The 20,340-nt window shown below is 45.8% G+C and overlaps 1 protein-coding gene across 2 annotated transcripts in view; it reads right to left on the bottom strand.

Moving 5' to 3' along the window:
• Window positions 1-13,135, bottom strand: part of DGKD (diacylglycerol kinase delta) — a 97,681-nt gene extending 84,546 nt beyond the window's left edge. For both annotated transcript variants that reach the window (XR_014017946.1, XM_081260573.1), the window contains exon 1: window positions 12,952-13,135. Coding sequence is in view for 1 of the 2 variants with exons in the window: in XM_081260573.1 (XP_081116699.1) it covers window positions 12,952-13,107 (156 nt within the window). In the remaining variant the exon portion in view is untranslated. The remainder of the gene's footprint in view (window positions 1-12,951) is intronic.
• Between the last annotated feature and the right edge of the window lie 7,205 nt (window positions 13,136-20,340).

Here is a 20,340-nt window from a genome sequence, read left to right as displayed (position 1 = left end):
TGTATCAACCACTTTCTTCTTAAAAAAAAAATACTAACAGAGGGCTGGAGGTACAGCTCTGCAGCAGATCATCAACTAGCAAGCAAAAGGCCTGGGATTTGATTGCAGCACTATTAAAAAAGAAAGAAAAAAACCAACAAATAAATATGGAATAAATTATAGAAAAGGGGAGGGATCTCTATTTTGCAAACACTTATAATAAAACTGATTCAGTCCAGGTGCAATGGAGCATCCCTGTAATCTTAGCTATAAAGAGGCTAAGGCAGGAGAATAACAAGATTGAGGCCAACCTCAGCAACTGAGAGAGACTGTATCTCAAAAAAATAAAAGTAAAAAAGGCCTGGAAATGTAGCTCAGTGGTACAATGCTTACCTGGCATGCACAAGACCTTGGGTTCAATCCCAAGTACTGAAAAAAAAAAAGAGAGAGAGAGAGAGAGAGAGAGAGAGGAAAAAAAAATTGATTCAGGCAAATATTATGTAGAAAAGCTAAAAAAAAAAAAAAATGGTAAAAAATGGTATTTGTGTGGGCTGGGGATGTGGCTCAAGCGGTAGTGCGCTCGCCTGGCATGCGTGCGGCCCGGGTTCGATCCTCAGCACCACATACAAACAAAGATGTTGTGTCCACCGAAAACTAAAAAATAAATATTAAAATTCTCTCTCTCTCTCTCTCTCTCTCTCTTTCTCAAAAAAATTAAAAAAAATACATACAAAAATGGTATTTCTGGAACTGGGTTGTGGTAGAACACTCGCCTCACACGTGTGAGACCCTGGGTTCGATCCTTAGCACCATAAATAAATAAATAAATAAATAAATATCAACAACTTAATATACATATAAATGGTATTTGCACAGTGTCAAAGAATCACCTCATGGGGCTGGGGTTGTGGCTCAGTGGTACGGCACTTGCTTAGCATGTGTGAGGAACTAGGTTCAATCCTCAGCACCACATAAAAATAATAAAATAAAGGTATGTGTCCATCTACAACGTGTGTGTGTGTGTGTGTGTGTGTATAGTTGCTGTTTGTTTGTTTGTTTTAAAGAATCACCTCACATATTACTTCCTAACTGCAAAGGAAGAATCCTCATCTGCATGAAAAGATCAATCATCTCACATAAGTCAGGAGATGATGTGCAGAGGGACAAGCCGACAGGACACACTTCCTGCAGGATGCAGGACAGAGCACAGAGTACCCCATATTCAGACTGCCCAGAATGTTGGCGTGACTAAGAGTCTCTGAGACCTCTCACATCCAGTTTATAGGAAATATGAAAGATAAAAGAACAATGTAAAAGGAACCAGAGGAAACCATCAGGCAAATCTAGAGATTTTACAAGACAATTGCCCTACTCTCTTTACTAAGTTGATGTCATGGGGGAGAAGACTGCTGAGGAAGCCATTCTCAGTTAAGAAAGTAAAGAGTACTAGGGCACAGTGGTGCTCATCTGTAATCCCAGAGGCTCAGGAGGCTGAGGCAGGAGGATCACAAGTTCAAAGCCAGCCTCAGCAACTTAGCAGGGCCCTAAGCAACTCAGCAAGACCCAGTCTCAAAATAAAACATAAAAAGGACTGGGGATGTGGCTCAGTGAAGAAAGAAAGTAAAGAGCTAGGACAACCAAATTCAATGCACAAATTTGACAAGTACCTGGTTCCCAAAAGGAAGCCCATAAAAGACACTTTGGTTCAACTGGGAAAATTTGAAAATGTTTTTAGATATTAGGGGCTTGGAAATTACAATTATTTTTTAGGTATAATAATGGTACTGCTATATAGGAAAATTATGAGTTACATGCTGAGGTAATCAGGGGTAAATATGCTGCTGATCTCTCTCTCTGGGAACTGGCCTTCTTCCCCTCCGCCCTTTCCTCACCTCCCAGTCCTTCCTCCTGTATCCACTTCCCAAAGCCCACAGCCCATCTGACCAGCCCTGACCACAAAGCTTCTCTTCCCCAGTGCCCACACCAAACCATGACAGAGTTCACACAATGTCCCCTCTAGTTCTCCCTCAAGTCCAACTAATTCTGCCAGAATTCCTGTCACAACCTTGGCCCAGCCTGCCACCATCTCTCCTAGCCAGCCAGGGTCAGCAGCATCCACTCAGGCAACCCAGACAACAGCCAGAGTCATCTTTTCAACCCATATCCTATCATCAGGCTCTTTCCTGAAATCTTAAAGCAACAGTATTCCATTAGCATAGCCTCCAACCCAGCTCTCCAGACATGTGTCACCATGAGGGGGCTCCTTGACCCTTCCCAGCTCTAATCACACCGGCTTCCTTTCAGCCCCTTCACTCCCCCAGGCTTTCTCCTGCCACAGGGCCTCTGCATAACCCCTTTGATCAGCTACCCACTCCTCCTGCTGCTCCTCCTCAGTTCTTTTACTAGCATTTAAAAAAAGATATTTCCCACTGGGTGCAGTGGCACATGCCTCTAATGCCAACAACTTGGGAAGCTGAGGCAGGAAGGTCACAAGTTGGAGGACAATCTGGGCAACTTAGCAAGACCCTGTCTCAAAATAAAAGACATAAAAAGGGGCTGGGGATGTGGCTCAAGCAGTAGCGCGCTCGCCTGGCATGCGTGCGGCCCAGGTTCGATTCTCAGCACCACATACAAACAAAGATGTTGTGTCCGCCAATAACTAAAAAATAAATATTAAAATTCTCTCTCTCTCTCTCTCTCTCTCCCTCTCTCTCTCTCTTTAAAAAAAAATAAATAAATAAAAGACAAAAAGGGATGGTGATGCAGCTCTGGGTAAAGGCCCTGGGTTCAATCCCCAGTACCATAAAAACAAAAAATTTTTAAAAGGGGAGAGCTGGGGTTGTAGCTCAGTGGTAGAGCACTTGCCTAGCACATGTGAGACACTGGGTTCTATCCTTAGCACTGCATAAAATAAATGAAATAAAAGGTATGTGTTCATCTAAAAAAAAATTTTAAATATTTCCCCCATTCTATCTTTTTTAATGTGTTGCTATTCTTCTAACCACTTGATTTTCTGCACATCTTTTCTACTATATGCATTTAAATTTCCCTCTAGACATGACTTCATCTATATCCCATCAGTCATATCTTTTTGCTATTATTCAACTCAAAATATTTTCTAATCTTATCTTTTTTCTGACTCATAAGTTATTTAGAAATAGTTGTCTAAATTTGCAAATGCATTGGGATTTTTTTTAATTCCTGGCTTATTCAACTGTTATCAGAGAACATATGCTATTTCAATCCTGTGAAAGTTGCTGAGACTTGCCTTGTGGCTAGCACATAGTGAATTTCGATAAAAATACTTCTGCATCAGAAAAGAATTAAATTCTACACTCATCAGGGACAGTGTTCTAAGTATGTCCATCAGGTAAAATTCAGTACCTAACGTTGTTATATTCTTCTACATTTTTTTTTCCCAGTTCTGGAATTGAATCCAGGAGTCCTCTAGCACCGAATTATACCCCAACTCTTTTTTATTTTTTATTTTGAGGCAAGGTCTCACTAAATTTCCCAGGCTGGCCTCAAACTTGCAACTCTCCTGACTTAGTCCCACCCTTACCCCACCCCTGTCACTGGGGTTACAGGCATGTACCACCTCACTCAGCAATGTGTCTCTTTTAAATAGTCCCATCAGAGCCAGCTGACACTGAGTCCTCACGCTGGAGAGCCTGGTGAGGACCTGGACTGACATCCCGACTCTTCTTATCATTTGCCTGACCCTCTGCATCCTCCTCACCTCTCTCAAACTCTACAGCCACATCTTGACCCTGGTGACAGCCACGACTTCTCCCTAGGACACTCTCCTCAGCCAGCCATCAGCTCCACTCCAGGAGAAGCCTGCCTTGGTTCCTGATCTCATCACCATGTCTGAGTGAGTGGGCATCTGCTGGACTCAGAGCCTAGGGCTTGAAACTTTTGATCTGACACCTGAACTTAGCATGTAGAGGGAATGTCTTCATGAGCCTGTCATGATTAAGTGTGTTTGCAGTGCTCAGAATTAAACTAGAATTGTTTGCTGTGGATTGATTATATCTATTGCAGTGCCTAGCATTAAGGATTGTCATTTTCTTGATTAAGAACCTATAGAGTAAAATTGTATTGAGTGATTTGAGTGAATGAAGCATTGAAAAGGGCAATAAATAAATAAATAAATAGTCCAATCAGGTTTCATTTTCATGTTGCTTCTCATAATCTGTTTTTTAACTGTAGCATACCTGTAATCCCAGGTATGCTGGGAGAATGAGACAGGAGAATTATAAAATCAGGGTCAGCCTAGGCAACTTAGCAAGATCCTGTCTCAAAAACAAAAAAAAAAAAAAGGACTGGGGATAAACTCAGTGGTAAGGCACCCCTGGGTTCAATCCCCAGAACCAAAATAAATTAATAAAAAAGTCCACTTACAGGCAACATGATTTCTAACACGCTGGGATTCGAGTCTACTGACTTACTGTTTCCTCTCTATTTGGCCCACTTGTTCAGTGTTCCTCTCCTGCCTTCTTTCAGATTCAGTACTGCTAGTCTGATTTTCCCAGTTTGGCTTAGTTATCGAATAGTCTATCACTTTAGTGGCCACCACAGAGATCATAGCACACATCCCCCATTTATCTCACAGTAACTGGTTCTATTTTCTTCCTCCCGGAAATGCAAGGACCCTAGAACTGTTTACCCCATCTCCTCCTTTCTGACTCATATAATGTTGCTGTTACAGATATATTTTAACTCTACACATAGATTAAATCCAAACACAGAAATCACTTGGTTTGGGGGCTGGGGTGGTGGCTCAGTGGTAGAGCGCTTGCCTAGCATATGTGAGGCACTGGGTTCCAACCTCAGCATCACATAAAAATGACATAAAGATACTGTGTCCATCTACAACTAAAAAATAAATATTTTTTAAAAATCACTTGGTCTTCTCCTTGTAGATCACCTTTCAGTTGCTCTTCTTCCTTTCAACAACTTAACCTTTCACCTAAGGTCATTCTCTTAAGCCAAAACAAACAACAAAAAAAAAACCTTTAATGTCTCCCCTAGTACGGGTCTACTGGCAGAAACATTGTGTTTGTGTATTTGAAAATGTCTTTAACTTCAACTCCAAAGGTCTTTTTACTGCAGAAAGAACCCTGGGTTCTATCAGTTTCTTTGAGCACTTACAACTTCAACTGACTTCTGGTTTTCATGGTTTCTGTTAAGAACACAGCTGTCAACCCAACTCTTGTTCCTGGGAGGGGAACCGGCCTCTGGCTGCCCTGCATCTCCTTCTGTTCATTGCTGGTTTTCCCAGTTCATTACAACATGACCAACGTGTGGTTTTCTTGTGTTTACAGTGTGAGTGCATCTGTGGACGGAGCCTTTTATCAGCTGTGGGAAATCCTCAGGCATTTTCTTTTCAAGTACTGCTTCTGCTCAATTTTCTCTCACCTCTCCTCTTGTGACAAACACCCACTCTTCAATTTTTTCCATTTTTTATCTCTGGGTTTCCTGGTGGTATTTTCTTTTGAGCTACCCCCCCACCCCCGGATCACTAAGTGTTTTCAGCTGTGTCTAATCTGACCTTCGTTTGATTATTTAATTTTGATTATTACATTTTCTGTTTTAGAATCTTCAGTTAGTTCTTTTTGATAGTTTCTAGTTCTCTAACAAAATTCTCAATCTGGTCTATCATCTCCTTGAACAAGTTAAGTACAGCTGTTTTAAAGCCTGTGTCTGAAGTTGGCAACCCTTGTCCATCTGTGTTTTATAGGAGATTGTTTCTTCTCATCTTAACTCAGGAGACTATTTTTCATTGTGTGCAGAACAGTGAATTGTAAATGAAGGTAACTCCTCTCCCTCTAAGGAGAACTGAAGTTTGCTTTATTAGCACTCTGGGATGACTTTTATTTCAGGGAGCTTAAATGATCTGAAACAGGACGGTAGTCTTCCCAAAGTTCTACCTCTGGTTCATCACCATCCTTGGTTGCGGTTTTTAAGGATTTCACCCCAAATGGGGGGGTCCCCACATGCAGAACTGCTTTTCTTTTTCAGAACCTGAGCCCTTGGCCCTCAGAGGTATCCCACAGTCCCACAGAGCTCATCCTCGAAGCTTCCTCCTCCAGCATCAGCACAGGGCCAGGTGAGCACTGTTAGTTTCCTTGGGCTGCCTAGACCAGGTACCACAAATTGGGGGGTTTAAAATAAGGGAAACTGGGGCTGGGGCTGCAGCTCAGTGGTAGAATGCCTGCCTCACACGTGTGAGGCACTGGGTTCGATCCTCAGCACCACACAAATATAAATAAAGATATTGTGTCCATCTACAGCTAAAAAATATTTAAAAACAAAACAAGGGAAACTGATTGTTTCACAGTTCTGGAGGCTTGAAGTCTGAAATCAAGCAGTCAGCAGGGCCAGACATAATGGCACACACCTGAAATCCCAGCTACTCGGGAGACTGAGCAAGGATTGCAAACTCAAAGCAAGCCTGTCTCAAAATTAAAAAAAAAAAAAAAAAAAAAAAAAAAAAATGAGCTGGAGTATAGCTTATTGATACTTGCCGAGTGTATGGGAAGCCCTAGGGTCAATCCCCAATATTGTATAAAAGGAAAAAACATGATCAAGAGGACCATACTCCCTCTAAGGGCTCAAGGGGAGACTAAGCCCACGGCCTCTGCAGCACTGGTGTCCTCCGGATTTCTTGGTTTCTGGCAGCACAGCTGAATTTCCTTGCACTCCTTTCATATGATCTGTTTCTCTGTGTCCACATCTCCTCCCTTTCTCTCTTATAAGGACACCAAGACATTCAGAGTTTCCCCTGAATTCAGAATGATTTCATCTCAAGAAGCTTCACTGGTTATATCTGAGAAGAGTATATGGTCACATTTGAGGACCTGGGTAGACTGGATAGTAGGGAGACACGATACCAGTAAAGACCCCACTCTTGATTCCAAGGTCAAATGCAGCCCCACATGCCAGGCTCACTTCTGTCACAGACCGCTGCCCCACCACACCTTGCCCACCCCCCATAGCCCTGTCCATCACTCCACCATCATCCTTAGTCCTTTTTAGTTTTTACTGAGACAGAATCTCACTAAGGGGCTGAGGCTGGCCTCAAACTTGCAATCCTCCTGCCTCAGCCTCCAAAGTCTCTGGGATTACTGGCATGCATGCCCATAGCACAGCCCCACCACTGTTCTTTCCAAGCAAGCCTGTCTCAAAATAAAATTAAAAAAATAATAAGCTCTGGGCCTAACAGTCACTTCCTCAAGAAATCCTTGGAAGCACCCCCCCCCCGCGCCCGCTGCCCAAGGATCAGGTCTCATTCACCCCATGTCCTCTCTAAACACTCTGCACCACCAACACTCACATTCCCTGTGTAGCTGGCTTATTAAAGTCTGCCTGCTTGTAGCCCTAGGAGTCACTACTGTTCAATTAGATATCACAGTGCCTGGCATAGCACTGAATCATGTCAAGATCTCAAGTGCTTGCTGAAACCAACTGAATCCGTGAAATAAGGAAAGTAACACCTCATCCTTGGTATTTCCACTGGTACTCAGTTTAAAGATGTTCAATGACCAAGCATGATGGTGCATGCCAGTAATCCCAGCAACTTGGAAGTCTGAGGCAGGAGGATTGCAAATCTGAGATTAGCCTCAGCTACTTAGCAAGGCCCTCTTAGTGAGACCCTATCTCAAAATAAAAAATAAAAAGGACTGGGGATGTGGCTCAAAGGTTAAGTGCCCAGGGGTTCAATCCCTGGTACAAAAACAAAAAAAAAAAAAAAAAAGAAGAAGAAGAAGATGTTCAATGCTAGTTTTCAAATTTGCTCCTATTAACTGTTCTGACTACCAGAGATGGAGACTCACCAGAACCCACTTAAGCAGAAGGAGGAGGTGGTCAGGCAAGACAACTACTTATGCGGAAATTAAGAAGTGAATAATCAGGGCTGGGGTTGTGGCTCAGAGGTAGGGTGCACGCCTAGCATACTTGAGGCACTGGGTTAGATACTCGGCACCACATAAAGTAAAATAAAGACATTGTGTCCACCTATAACTAAAAAATAAATATTTTTTTAAAAAAGTGAACAATCAGAAAAACAGCAATAATCAAAACAACCACCAGATGATTACTTACTATATAACAGTAAGGTGCTAAGTGTTTATTTTTAACAGATTGTCCCACTTGAGCCTATGAGTTTCCATTACCATTTCTATTCTGTGGATGTAAGAATTGGGATTATTATTTCTTTTCTACAGTATAGAAACTGATGCTCAAGAACATACATCTAACACTGTCATTATAACTGACCAAAGAACTAATATTTTCTCTGTTTACAGATGAAGAAACCTAGTTTCAAGTGAGGTTCAGAAATTTGTCCATGATCAATCACAAGCTTCATAAGTTGGAGAGCAAGTCTAAATAAGCTTCATCTGATACAAAGTTTAGGCTTTGAAATCCTAAAATAAACAAGCATTTAAGACCTTTTATAGGACTGGGGTATAGCTCAGTGGTAAAATGCTTGCCTAGCATGCACAAGGCCCTGGGTTCAATCCCCAGCACAGGGGGAAAAAAAAAATTTTTTTTTTTAAACATCACTTTATCCCTACTAGTATGGCTATAATCAAAAAGTATCAAGGATGTGGAGAAACTGCAGCCCTTCTCATATACTGCTGGTGGGAAAGTAAAATGGTACTGCAAGTTCATAAAATAGACCAACAGTTCTTCAAAAGTTTTTCTACTCCTAGGTGTACTCAAGAGAAATAAAAACATGTCCACATGAAAACTTGTACATGAACACTCATAGAAGCATTATCTAAATAGCCAATATGCAAAAAAAAAAAAAAAATCCATCAACTGATGAATAAAATGCAGTATATCCTTACAATAGAATAATGTAATAAAAAGGAATAAAGTGCCAGGTGCAGTTGCACACACCTGTAATCCCAGCAGCTTGGGAGGCTGAGGCAGGAGGATCGAGAGTTCAAAGCCAGCCTCAGCAACTTATTGAGGCCCTAAGAAACTCAGTGAGACTCTGTCTCTAAATAAAATACAAAAAGACGGGACTGGGGATATAGATCAGTTGGCAGAGTGTTTATCTAGCATGCATAAGGCTCTAAGTTCAATCTCCAGCACCACCAATACAAACAAACAAAACGAAAAAAGGCTGGGGATTTGCTTCAGTGATTAAGTGCACCTGAGTTCAATCCTCAGTACCAAAAACAGAAGAAAGTACCAATACTTGCTAAACATGAAGGAACCTTGAAAATATGCTGAAAGAAATCAAACAAAAGAACTGACACTATATGACTGTATTTGTATAATGACCAGAATAGGCAAATACATAGAAACAGAAAATAGATTAGGGTTAAGGGAGCCGGGAGGAAATGGAAATAAAAGTGTTCTAAAATTGTTTGTGGTGACAGTTGCACAACTGTGAGTATACTAAAAACCACTGAACTGTATGGTTTAAATAAGTGAATTATATGGTATGTGAATTGTATCTCATAAAGCTGGGGTTTTCAAGTCTTTTAAAATTTAAACCTTTTACCTATTTGCTACTAGTATTCATTTAACAGAAAAAAAATGCTTGTTTAAATTTGAAATCAGGAATACAAGCACTTCCACATATATTCAAAAACAAAGTTTTAGAAACTTTTTTTTAAAAACTCAACTGATAGCTTCACAGAATTACACTGTTCTTTACTCAAATTTTAAAATACTATATAATGTGCTGATGTATTTACCAGTCAGTGTATTAGCTCCATTTTCTTTTTTCCATTCCAGCTACGTGGTCCTAGAATCATTACTGTGTATTATGGTCAAGAAATACAAATAAAGGGGCTGAGGTTGTGGCTCGGTTGGCAGAGCGTTTGCCTCATACCTATGAGGCACTGGGTTTGATCCTCAGCACCACATAAAAATAAATAAATAAAATAAAGGTATTGTGTCCATTTACAACTAAAAAAATTTTTAAAAAAATACAAATAATGCCATGTGCTTGCAGGGACAACTTCAACTCTAAAGATTCAAACACGAAAATATCAGATATGCATGAAATACTAAACCAATAAATGGCCATCCCAAACCAATACACACTGAATTTTCACTCAAGACCTGGTGGAAAGTTTTTTAGATGCCTTTATAATGCAAAGATTTATTTGAAGGTTGGTAAAGCTTCTCTTTACAAAAATGCCTCAAGTGTGTTTCTCAAAGTGTGTTCCATGGACCATGGGCAGCTCTTCCAAAATTGTTAGAAATGTACATTCCAGACTTCCTCAACCCCACCCAGCATTAGCATTCTAACAAGATCCCCAGGATCTACATTAAAATTGGAGGAACGCTATCAGAAGATTTCCCCCCACCAAAGTAAGACAACTTGAGTTTTCATTTGACTAATACTCTGAAAACCTGACATACATACAGTTCTGGTGCTGGCCCAGCTTGGCCTCAGAGCCATTCCTTGCTCTCCTCTCTATCCCACTGCAGAGAGGGATGGTCTCTGCAGGTCAGGGTTCCCAAGCAGGAAGGGTAGGAAAGTTTGCTGCAGCCACTGTGCCTTCCCAAGGCTCTGCCAGAGGACCTCTGTGGTCCCTGTCTGGCAGAGCCAGTTGCCCCTGCAGTCTGACTGGCGCCCCTCTCTTTGTCCCTCATCTCCCTTCATCTTATGGGTGGCAATGGTTTCCTGTTGGTTGCTTCATCTTTGGGTTGCTTCACTACCTACAGATTGCATTCTCATTTCTTTAGCATCTTTGCAACCATTCCCTGCATTAAATTCCCTCTGGTTTAAATACTTAAAGTGGTTTTGTTCCTTTTTTGGACCCAGAATGAATGACACTCCATATCATCTGGAGAATTCTATAATGTATCACACATAGCAAAGGAATTTTGTGAATGGTTTCTCTACTACAGAAGAGAGCTACTGCACACACAGTAAACTTCACATTTCCCACATTCTGACAATCTCTAACAACCCAGAAGAAAAATCAGCCCTAAGCTATCTGTCTGTACAGCAGATGTGACTGAATTCCAAAAGGCAAGTCCTCGGGTGTATTTTTAACACTGTACCCATCACTCCCCCTCAACCAGAACAGCTGGTATGGCAACTATTGTTTTAAGGGGGAAAAAAAGAAAGAAGGAAAAAAACACTTCCTGATTAACAAAAATTGGGGTCTCACACTGGAATCTCAGAGGAATCAAACCTCTCCATGATCTTGATCTGAATCATACTTCAAAGTCACAGGATCTACTATGTACTGGACAGCACCTTGCTTCAAGAAGCAGGCAACAAGAGACAGCAACTCCTATCAGTACCAACCAGAACTTCTTGGAGATCTTCCTGAAAGCACATCTGATAACCACTCCCATGCCTGGAATAACTCTGTGATTCCCTCTTGCCCAAGGCCAAAAATTCAACCCTTCAAATTAGGCCCTGATCTTCCAAATTCCACTTGACCTGTTCCAGCTGCTGATTCAACTTCTGACTGTTTCCAGGTGTGCTTAAACTTTTACACACAATATTCTAATGTGAGGAACCTCATCCCTCCCTGCCCAGTCTGGCAAACTCTATTCCTCAAACACCCCACTTTGAGAAGGACACCTTTATCCCTACCTCTCGGGGAAGTTGGAGTCTGTCCTCTGAGATTCCATAGCACTTACTAGGTTGTGTGTGGAGGTGTCCATCTCCCTGTTACACTGGGTGCCCTCAAATGGAGAAAATCCGTTCATCTTGGGGATCCTGACCATGGTTCAAATGCAGATCCACCTTTATTACCGGTGATATCCTGGAAAAGTCATTTAACCTTTGCAATTTCCAACTGCATAAGACCAGAATGATATGGATACCACCCAACTCAGTGGGTTATCACTAAATGAATTAATCCATGTAAAGTGCCTAAAGCTAACCCAAGAAGAGTGCCTGGGATCCGAAAATTGTTATCTGCTATTGTTCCCACTGTTATCATTACAACTATTATAGCTATACCTGGAAGCATAGGTCTTTGAAACCCACTTGTTAAATAACTGGAGCACTTCACAACAAACCTGTTTTCAACATGTTAGAACCCAAGGTTCCCCAATTCCAGGCACTGGAGGCTGACAAAGATAAGGCAAGAAATGGCTCCCACGGTAAAGGGACTAACTGGCCCTGGAGGGAAAGCGCACTGCAGCAGGATGAGAAAGCCTGTGCCAGCAGGAACTTCCAGGGCTGCCTCACGGATTCAACCTCTCTCAGCCACCTGTCCAGCCACCTGCCAGAGAAAACCCTGGTACAACAGGGAGGGCTCATCGTAGCAAAACCATAAGCAGTTTCCAACAGGAACCACAACGGGTAAACAAAGGGTGCAACTTTGCTCTTGCAAAGGGACATGCGTCTTCTACACACCTCATACGCAGCGTGTGGACTTCTCCACGGAGAGTTCGGTGCCCAGCGGGTGCGCAGTCCCGGCTTTCCCGAGTGGGGAGAGCAGGTCGCTGGACGCGCATCCCTCCCTTTTTGGGAAGAAGGGGTGAAGGTTAGACCCCAGGACCGGGTCCCAGGGGACTTCTAGCGGTACCATAAGATACTGTGCACAACGCCCAGAGGGAGAGAGCCTGCCCAGCGCCCAGAGTCTTGCGGCCCCGGGCCTCGCGGAGCGTGCGTGCCTGCGGGGCGCAGCCCGGCGCCCCCACTCCCGGCCCGCGCCGCTAGACCAGCGCAACCCCCGCCTCTGGGCCTCAGTTTCCTCGGGTCTCGCAGCGCCGCACCGGGCTCGCTCCCGGCCCTCCGTGGCACGCGCCCCCTAGCGCGGCGCCCGCTGCGTCCCCCGACCCCCAGCCCGCCAGAGACCGGGCGCTTGGCCGCGACGCCGACCCGTTACCGCAACGGACCCCGCTCGGTCCAGCAGCGGCGCCCGCGGGACCCCGGGCCGGCGGGGCCTGGGCGGCCGCTCCTCAGGGCCCCGGGCCTCGGCGGGGAGCCGCGGCGTGAGGGGCGCGCGCCCGGTCACCGCACCGCGGGCTCACCTTCTGACGGATCTGACCCGACGTGGACACCTTGCGGATGAGCTTCTGTGGGGAGCCGGGCTCTGCCTCGGGCTCACTGTCCGACGATTCCTCGGGCGCCGGCGGCGGAGGCGGCTGCGGCGGACCCGGCGGAGGGGCACCCGCCGCCGCCGCCATGCTGCCGGGCCAGCGCGCGCGCCGCGGGGGGCGGGGCGGGGCGGGGCGGGGTCTGCAGGGGCGGGGCCGGCGGCCGTCAGCCCCGCCCCGCCCCGTCGCGCGCAGCCGCAGACGGCGGCGCGCCCGGGCCAGTGCCAGCCCCGGCTGGGTGGACCTGCCGGGACTCCCTATCGTCCCGGCTGCTGTCGGTTTTCTTCTAGGGACACAATTTGTGTGTCTTTGTTTATGTGTTCGCTTCCTTTTTAATCTTTCCCGTCTTTCACCTTAATTCTAAGTGATCTCCCGCACCGTGTCGGCTAGACAGTTCCGAGAGAGGATGCTCGCCTGCCTGCACCGAAGAGAGGTGCGGACGGGCTCCGTGATGCCGCGACAGGGCGCTTCCTGGACGCTCACTACCGTCTGGAAGGCTTTCTGGTTAAAAAGAAGTTTAAGGAGATAGAGACAGAAAATGAGCAGGAATCCCAAACAGGTAACCGTATTCTAGAAAGAGAGAACATATCTATGCAAAAGCCCAGAGGCCAGAAAGAATGAATCTTCCTGAAAAAGAAAAATAATAAAACTTGAGCTTAGAGGTACAAAATGGCATTAAGAGCCCCTGGGGCGGACAGGTCAAACAAGTTTTTATGAACCAAATAATGGAGTTGGCCTTTTTGCTGAGGCCTGAGGGCAGCCGAAAGCCGCTGAGGGATTTAAGCCTGCGCGGGGCTGGATCACAAAGCTGGGGCCTCAGATCCAGGCTTTGTAGTGATGGGGGGTAAAGTGGCCTCCTGGACTATTGGAAGGGACTGTGTAATAGAGAAGTGGACTCAGACTCTGGAGGGAACAGAGGAGCCCTGAAAGAGCCCTCTGGGACTGCCCTTCAGTGGGGAGGAAGAGGAGGAAGTGCAGTTGGGTGCCTATTGGGACATCCAGGTGGAAAGGATTTGGTACCACCCGAGAGGAAATGCTCTCTATTTGTGTGTCTTGCTAGAGGATACTTGGAGAGGGGTCTGCCAAGAGTTCCCTTAACCATTTCAAAGGGTCACTGGATAGTGCCTTCCAGAGGCAAGCAAGCCTAGCATTCCAGAGGCTATAGGGTAGCATCTGGCACAGGGAGGAGGCCAAGGTTGATCTCATAGCCAGAAAACGATGACAGGGCTTGATACAGAAATTCTCTGAACAGGCCTAGGAACCCTGAGTGTTCCAGGCTGTACCAGGCTGCACTACCCTGTACTACAGCCTCATGTGTGTAGTCAGAATTCATTAAAATTAAATTTTTGGTTCTTCAGTCTCGTTAGCCACATTTTAAGTGCTCAGTAGCCATGTGTGACGTGATATCTATCACAAAGGACAGCACAAATATAAAACACTTCTATCACCAGAAAGTTCTGCGCTCACAAGGATAGTGACCACTCAAGTCCTGAGTCCTGGGTACACACAGGACATGACTAGTGCTGCTTGTCCTCCCCTGTTCCCCACAGAGCCAGTGGGACAGCCTCATTCTGGGGATGACGACCCAGACGTGGAAGGCTCAGATCTCTCTCCCAGAGTGTACTAAAGATTAAATAGTTTAATAGTGTATCAATTCAGTGTGGCAAAAGTATATAAGATGTTATGATATGGAAAGCTGGACGTGGCATCTCTGTACTATCTTTTCTGTGTATCCAAAACTATTTGAAATAAAAAGTGTATTTTAGAGGATTTGAACCCAGAACAAGTGATTCCCAGACCCACAGAGCTGCATGGTAGCTCCCTCAGGAAGCTGAAGCCTACAGGATCTCATAGAAAGTGGAGAGGGGGTACAGTATGGGCTGAGTCTTATACTTCTATAATTTATGTGGGAAAGTCCTAGCTCCCAGGCCCTCAGAATGTGACTTCCAATTCCAAAAATAAAAAAAAAAAAAAGGAAAGGAAATTTTGACACAGACCAGGACAACCATGCAAAAACATGGGGAGAGGCCTCCAAGGAAGAGGCCCGAGGCCCTAGACTGTGCAGCCTCACAGCTTCCAGATTCCTGCTGCTGAAGCCACATTGGCTGTGATATTAAGGTAGCCTTGGATCTAATTCGGCCTCCCCACAGATTGGGTCTTTTGTGTTAGCTGACTACAATATCGTGAGAGGGCTGGGGCTCAAGGATGGAGCTCTCTCCCAGCCCTGGTTTCCATCCCCAGCACCATAAAGTATATATAGATTAAGTGCAACATGTACACAGAAAGAGTTAACTCTTGCCAGGGGAGCATCGGACCTGAGCAGGGTTGCACCTTGGATAAAGGGTGAGGGACAGGCAAAGGCAGCAAGGTCCCCTGCATCTTCTGCCAGGCTCTGTAACTAGGATGTCATCCCATGGGCACCAGAGCCAGGAGCCACCAAAGGACTTTGGAAAACAGATGTCTGGGCAGAGAATGATGCACAGGAGAAAAGACTAGAAACAGAAAGGGCATTTAAAAGGTCAGTGATGAGTGGCCAGGACCAAGGTGGTGGTCATGGAGATTGAACTGACAGGAGAGACACAGCAGAAGAAGAGGAGGGACCAACTGATCCAGTCAAAAGGGGGAGCGGGAGGAGTTGGGGTGCCTCCCCTGTGGGGCTTTCTGGGGGATATAATGTCACTAGAAGAGAGTAGCCTAGGATGAGGAAGAATAAGCTCGAGACATCTGGGTTCCACAATTCACTGTTTTTAGAGGCAAAAGCCATGGGCATGAGTGTGAGTGTGAGTGACCAGGGAGGGAGGAGGTTATCTGCAACTAAGAAGTGTTGGAGATTGGCACAGCTGAGAGGAGATCAAGAATATGTAACAACTAAACATCACACAGGGTCCTAGACAGGATCCTGAAACAGGAAAAGGAAATTAGGTAAAAACTTAAGAAATCTAAACAAAGTATGGGCTTTAGTTTAATAGTGTATCAATGTTGAATCATTCAGTGTGGCAAAAGTATATAAGATGTTATGATATGGAAAGCTGGACGTGGCATCTCTGTACTATCTTTTCTGTGTATCCAAAACTATTTGAAATAAAAAGTGTATTTTAGAGTATTGGTCTTGGTAAGAAGTATGTTGTGTTCTAAAAGCTGAGAAACCCAACTAAGGTGAGAATTTTCTTTGACACATGAAGAATCCTTTTGTTCCCCTGGTGGATGCACAGTTCAGTTCCCTTGGGGATCTCAGGAAGGGCTTTGCATTGCCTCCCCCAGTGGGGAAGAGCACATCCCCCCTGGGTGCCTCTTTACTGAATGAGTCAGGCTGTGAATCATGTCTAATGTTATGCTGCGCCCTGGGTTCACCCCTCCTTGAGGGCATGTCAAGGTGGCAATAATAACACACTTCACATCCAGCCTAATCCTTCTTTGTGACATGTTGGCAGAGAGGTACAACCCTGTCAGAAAGAACCACTTCACATTAAAATGTTCCCACATCTACCTGCAAACGTGGGGATAACATCCCAAACCCTGCTCAGGTCCGATGCTTCCCTGGCAAGAGTTAACTTGTTGCCCTGAGTGTTCTGGTTGACGCTTGCAGCAGGATATTTTTTCACTGCGTGTGACATATAACTTCTCTGGGCCCCCAGACATTGTGACAACCTAAAACCACACCACCCATTTCCAAACATGCCCAAACCTATCTCCCACCTATTCTGCCTCCTAAGATCAGTAAACTGTGAAATTAAACTGAGATGAAAACAACCAAAAATGTTAAAGGAATAGGAAAACAAACATACTAAAAAGAAGTTAATTACACGTGATAAAACCATAGAAAACTTGAAACACTTGGGAGTATAAGATTAGGGAGATCTGAACCAAATGGGTGGCACGTGCCTATAATCCCAGTGGCTTGGAGGCTGAGGCAAAAGGATTGCAGGTTCAAAGCCACCCTTAGCAACTGAACAAGGGCCTAAGCAACTCTGTGAATCCCTATCTCAAAAAGTAAAAGGGCTGTGGATGTGGCTTAAGGGGCATAAGTGCCCTGGGTTCAATCCCCAGTACACATTAAAAAAAAATGTGGGGCAATCTGAACAGATAGGGGGGTTGTACCAATGTCAGGACCGTGGTTGTGATATTGTACTACTACAGTTTTACAAAATGTCACTATTGGATAGGGGTTCGTGAGAGTTCTCTGTATTATTCCTAACTGCATGAATGTACAATTTTTTTTCAGTACTGGAGGTTGAACCCAGGGGTGCTTTACCATTGAGCTACTTCCCCAGCCTTTTTTTTTTTTTTTTTGAGATGGTTTTTGCTAAATTGCCCAGGTTGGCCTTGAACTAGCCAAGCCTGACCTGAACTTGAGATGTTCCTGCCTCGGCCTCCCAAGTAGCTGGGATTATAGGCACACCCCACCACTACCTGGCTAAAGTGCAATTGTTATCACACATAAAAATTTCAGTTGATAACAAAGAATTCAAGGGCAGTCATTGCTTAATCATCAATGCTAATTCTCTCTCTCTGACCTTCTGAACTCTCCTACTCCCATTCAGCTCCACCCAGTGGGCAAAGGTCTGGTATAGACTCAGGGAAATAGAATTCAAGTCTTAGCTCGGATTCTCTAACTGTGGAAACTTGAGTAAAGTACTTAACCTCCTGAATTCAGTTTCCCCTCATCTGACAAGGGGCAGTGGCAGGACCAACTGCATGTTGGAATGATCAGTGTCCAGCAGGCAGCTTTCCCTTCCCTTTCCTCTCCCTTACCCTTTCTCCTCCCCATCCCATGGCGGCCAAGGGCCAGGACTTTTCACCACCTGGCTAAAGAGACTTGCCCTGTATAAGGTCCTCCTACCTCTAGTGACCTGTATAGGTATTGTTTCGCCTTGCTTACCCTTTCTGGATCAGTGAACTTTGCCCGCCTGGAGCGCCACTGCCCCCCACCCTTCTCAATAAAACTCCTTTTGGTGCCTTATTCTTGTTCTGTGGTTCCTGGCCTCGTGACCCTTTTCTGCTTTACAATCAGATGTCCTACATAAAGTGCCTGGCACGAGCCAGGCACTCAGTAAATTCAGGAATGCCTGCTCTCCAGTCTTTTGTCTCAATTTCTCAGCCCCCACTTTTCTCTGTGCAGTACCCTCAACTCCTTCAGAATATGTTTCTGACACTGCACCTCCCTGCAGTCCCTGGGCCACATACTCAACCTGCCTACAGACTTCCTGTCTCCTGGGGGTGGGGTCAGGGGAACCTACATGCCAATGGAGACAACTCCACAAACACAAATGTGGAGGCTGAGCCGAGCCAATGTTCCACATCCCGAGTGCTGGCTTACTAGGTCAGCCAGCTGCTCACTTCCTGCCCCACTCCCCCAGGGTGGCCAGCTGCGAGTCATAGCAAACCAGCACCTGGAGGGCTATATCAGGACATCTTGGCACCAAAACAACTGGGAGGGCAAGGGCTGTTCTGACCTCTGGTATCCAGGGATTGGCCATCCAACCCTCCCTCTGGCTTTCCCACCCACACAGTTCCAAAGGTCAGGATTATTAACGTCCACCCTGACTTAGGATGTCCTGGGGTCAAGCAATGCAGGAACCAACAGGCTGGTCCTCACCAGGCAGTGCAGGGCTGAGTCCAAAGCTCTTGGCTGGCCCAGAACTCCAGCAGGAGCTAACCACCCAGACCTGTGTGCTTGTGGCAAAAGGCAAGGGAGGACTTGATGGGGGTGGGGGGGTGAACAGGAGCATGCCATCCTAATTACCCCTTTGCTTGGGTACCTGAGAGAGCAGGACAGGCTGGACTGATGATGCACTGTTCCCTCGTTTGGGGAGAAAAAAACGAGAAAACTGTCTGATCCCTTGACCCACAGGGTTCGTCTTCTACAGCAATAGTAGCATAGTTCAGAAAAGAATCCTCATCTCTGCCAATACCAGGGTGCCTCAAAGTCACACGCAGGTCCAAACCTTGCTTTGTCTTTGAACCCATGAAAGGTTCCCCAGAGGCCCTCCATGTCTCCATCCCAAGCCCCAAGACACAGAGCAGCCAGGAATCCATTGGACAGCCTCAGGCATTGGAAGTCTTCACACTCAGGAGCCCAGGCCCTATCCAACCCTCTGCTGTGGCACTAGGTCCCCAAACCCAATCCAATGGTACACCTCACACATAATACTCTCCCCTCAACCCTTGCCTTCAGCAAGTGGGCTAAGCAGTGGAGAAGTCTCCAGAACCCTTTTACCTGCTCCCTAGAAGCATGGCCCAGAGCTACACATCCCCAAGTCTTCCCATGGCTGCCAGGAGAGGTGCTCATCCCCCCTGGCATCACATTAGGCTCTAGGCTGGTGGGTGCCATGGGCCAGACCTTCAAAGAAAGTGCCCTAGAAGCACCCCCATTATGTTCCTCTCCTTAGGGCCATCTGCCTCCCTGACTCAGAGCATCCCCTCCTTCTTTATGCCCCACCTCAATGAAGCACACTCCACTCAGGAAGCCCACGTGGCTCACAGTGGACCCATTTGTCTGGAGAAAGCTATCCTCATGGCCAAGCTCTGCTGTCACTGGCATTGGGATTTGATCAGCCTCCTTGAGCCAATCAGATTCTCCTTCCCAGGAACTACAAAGCAGGACCTGGACCACAGAGCTCAATTCGTGGTGCTGAGTCACATAAATTGTCGTGCAAATGGCAGGTCCCCAAGCTCCTGGGATGAATCCCCAGAGCTTGGCAGGTCTTTGCCCACCCCAGCAATGGGAGCTCAGGATTTTCCTTCAGTTGAGTTCCCTGGCCACTCCAGGGTCCTTCTACTACATTCCATTTGCCCCTAAAGCTAAACAAATCTGATTTTGTTGCTCACACTCAATAGAAACTTAACCAACTATCCAGGGCTCCATCAGGGACTTGACCCCCAAAGTGGAATCAGCAACAAAGGGTATTTTTGCCCAACTTGTTCTCTGCCCCATTAATTTCAGGATCCTCTTTAAGAAGAAGCCTGGGGCTAGGATTGGTCAATTAGAAATCTCTCACCATATGTTTCCAGAGAAACAAGTTAGAGAGACAAGGACCCAAAGCCTCCTGGACACCCCAGGTCCCACTGGGTGGCACATTGACTTCCAGACACCTTCTCCCCTCAGTGGCCACTGCTGAGCCATTCTGTGGAGGCTGGCCTTTCTTCTAGATGATGCCCCTTTCCCCCAGGAGCCAGAGCGCTAAGGCGGCCACTTCTGCATCAGGGTCAGAAGCTCAAAGTCCCAGTCAATCAACCCCACTTGCAACCAGGGATCACACGACACACTTTATTTCCAGGAGGAAATTCGGACTTTCATATCGAGCACAACTGAAGGGCTGACTG

This window comes from Spermophilus citellus, assembly GCF_964194105.1.
Source record: "Spermophilus citellus genome assembly, chromosome: 11".
In the NCBI taxonomy this organism is placed as follows: domain Eukaryota; kingdom Metazoa; phylum Chordata; class Mammalia; order Rodentia; family Sciuridae; genus Spermophilus; species Spermophilus citellus.
Note: the sequence above shows the minus strand (reverse complement) of the source record. Positions and strands in the feature narration are given on the sequence as shown.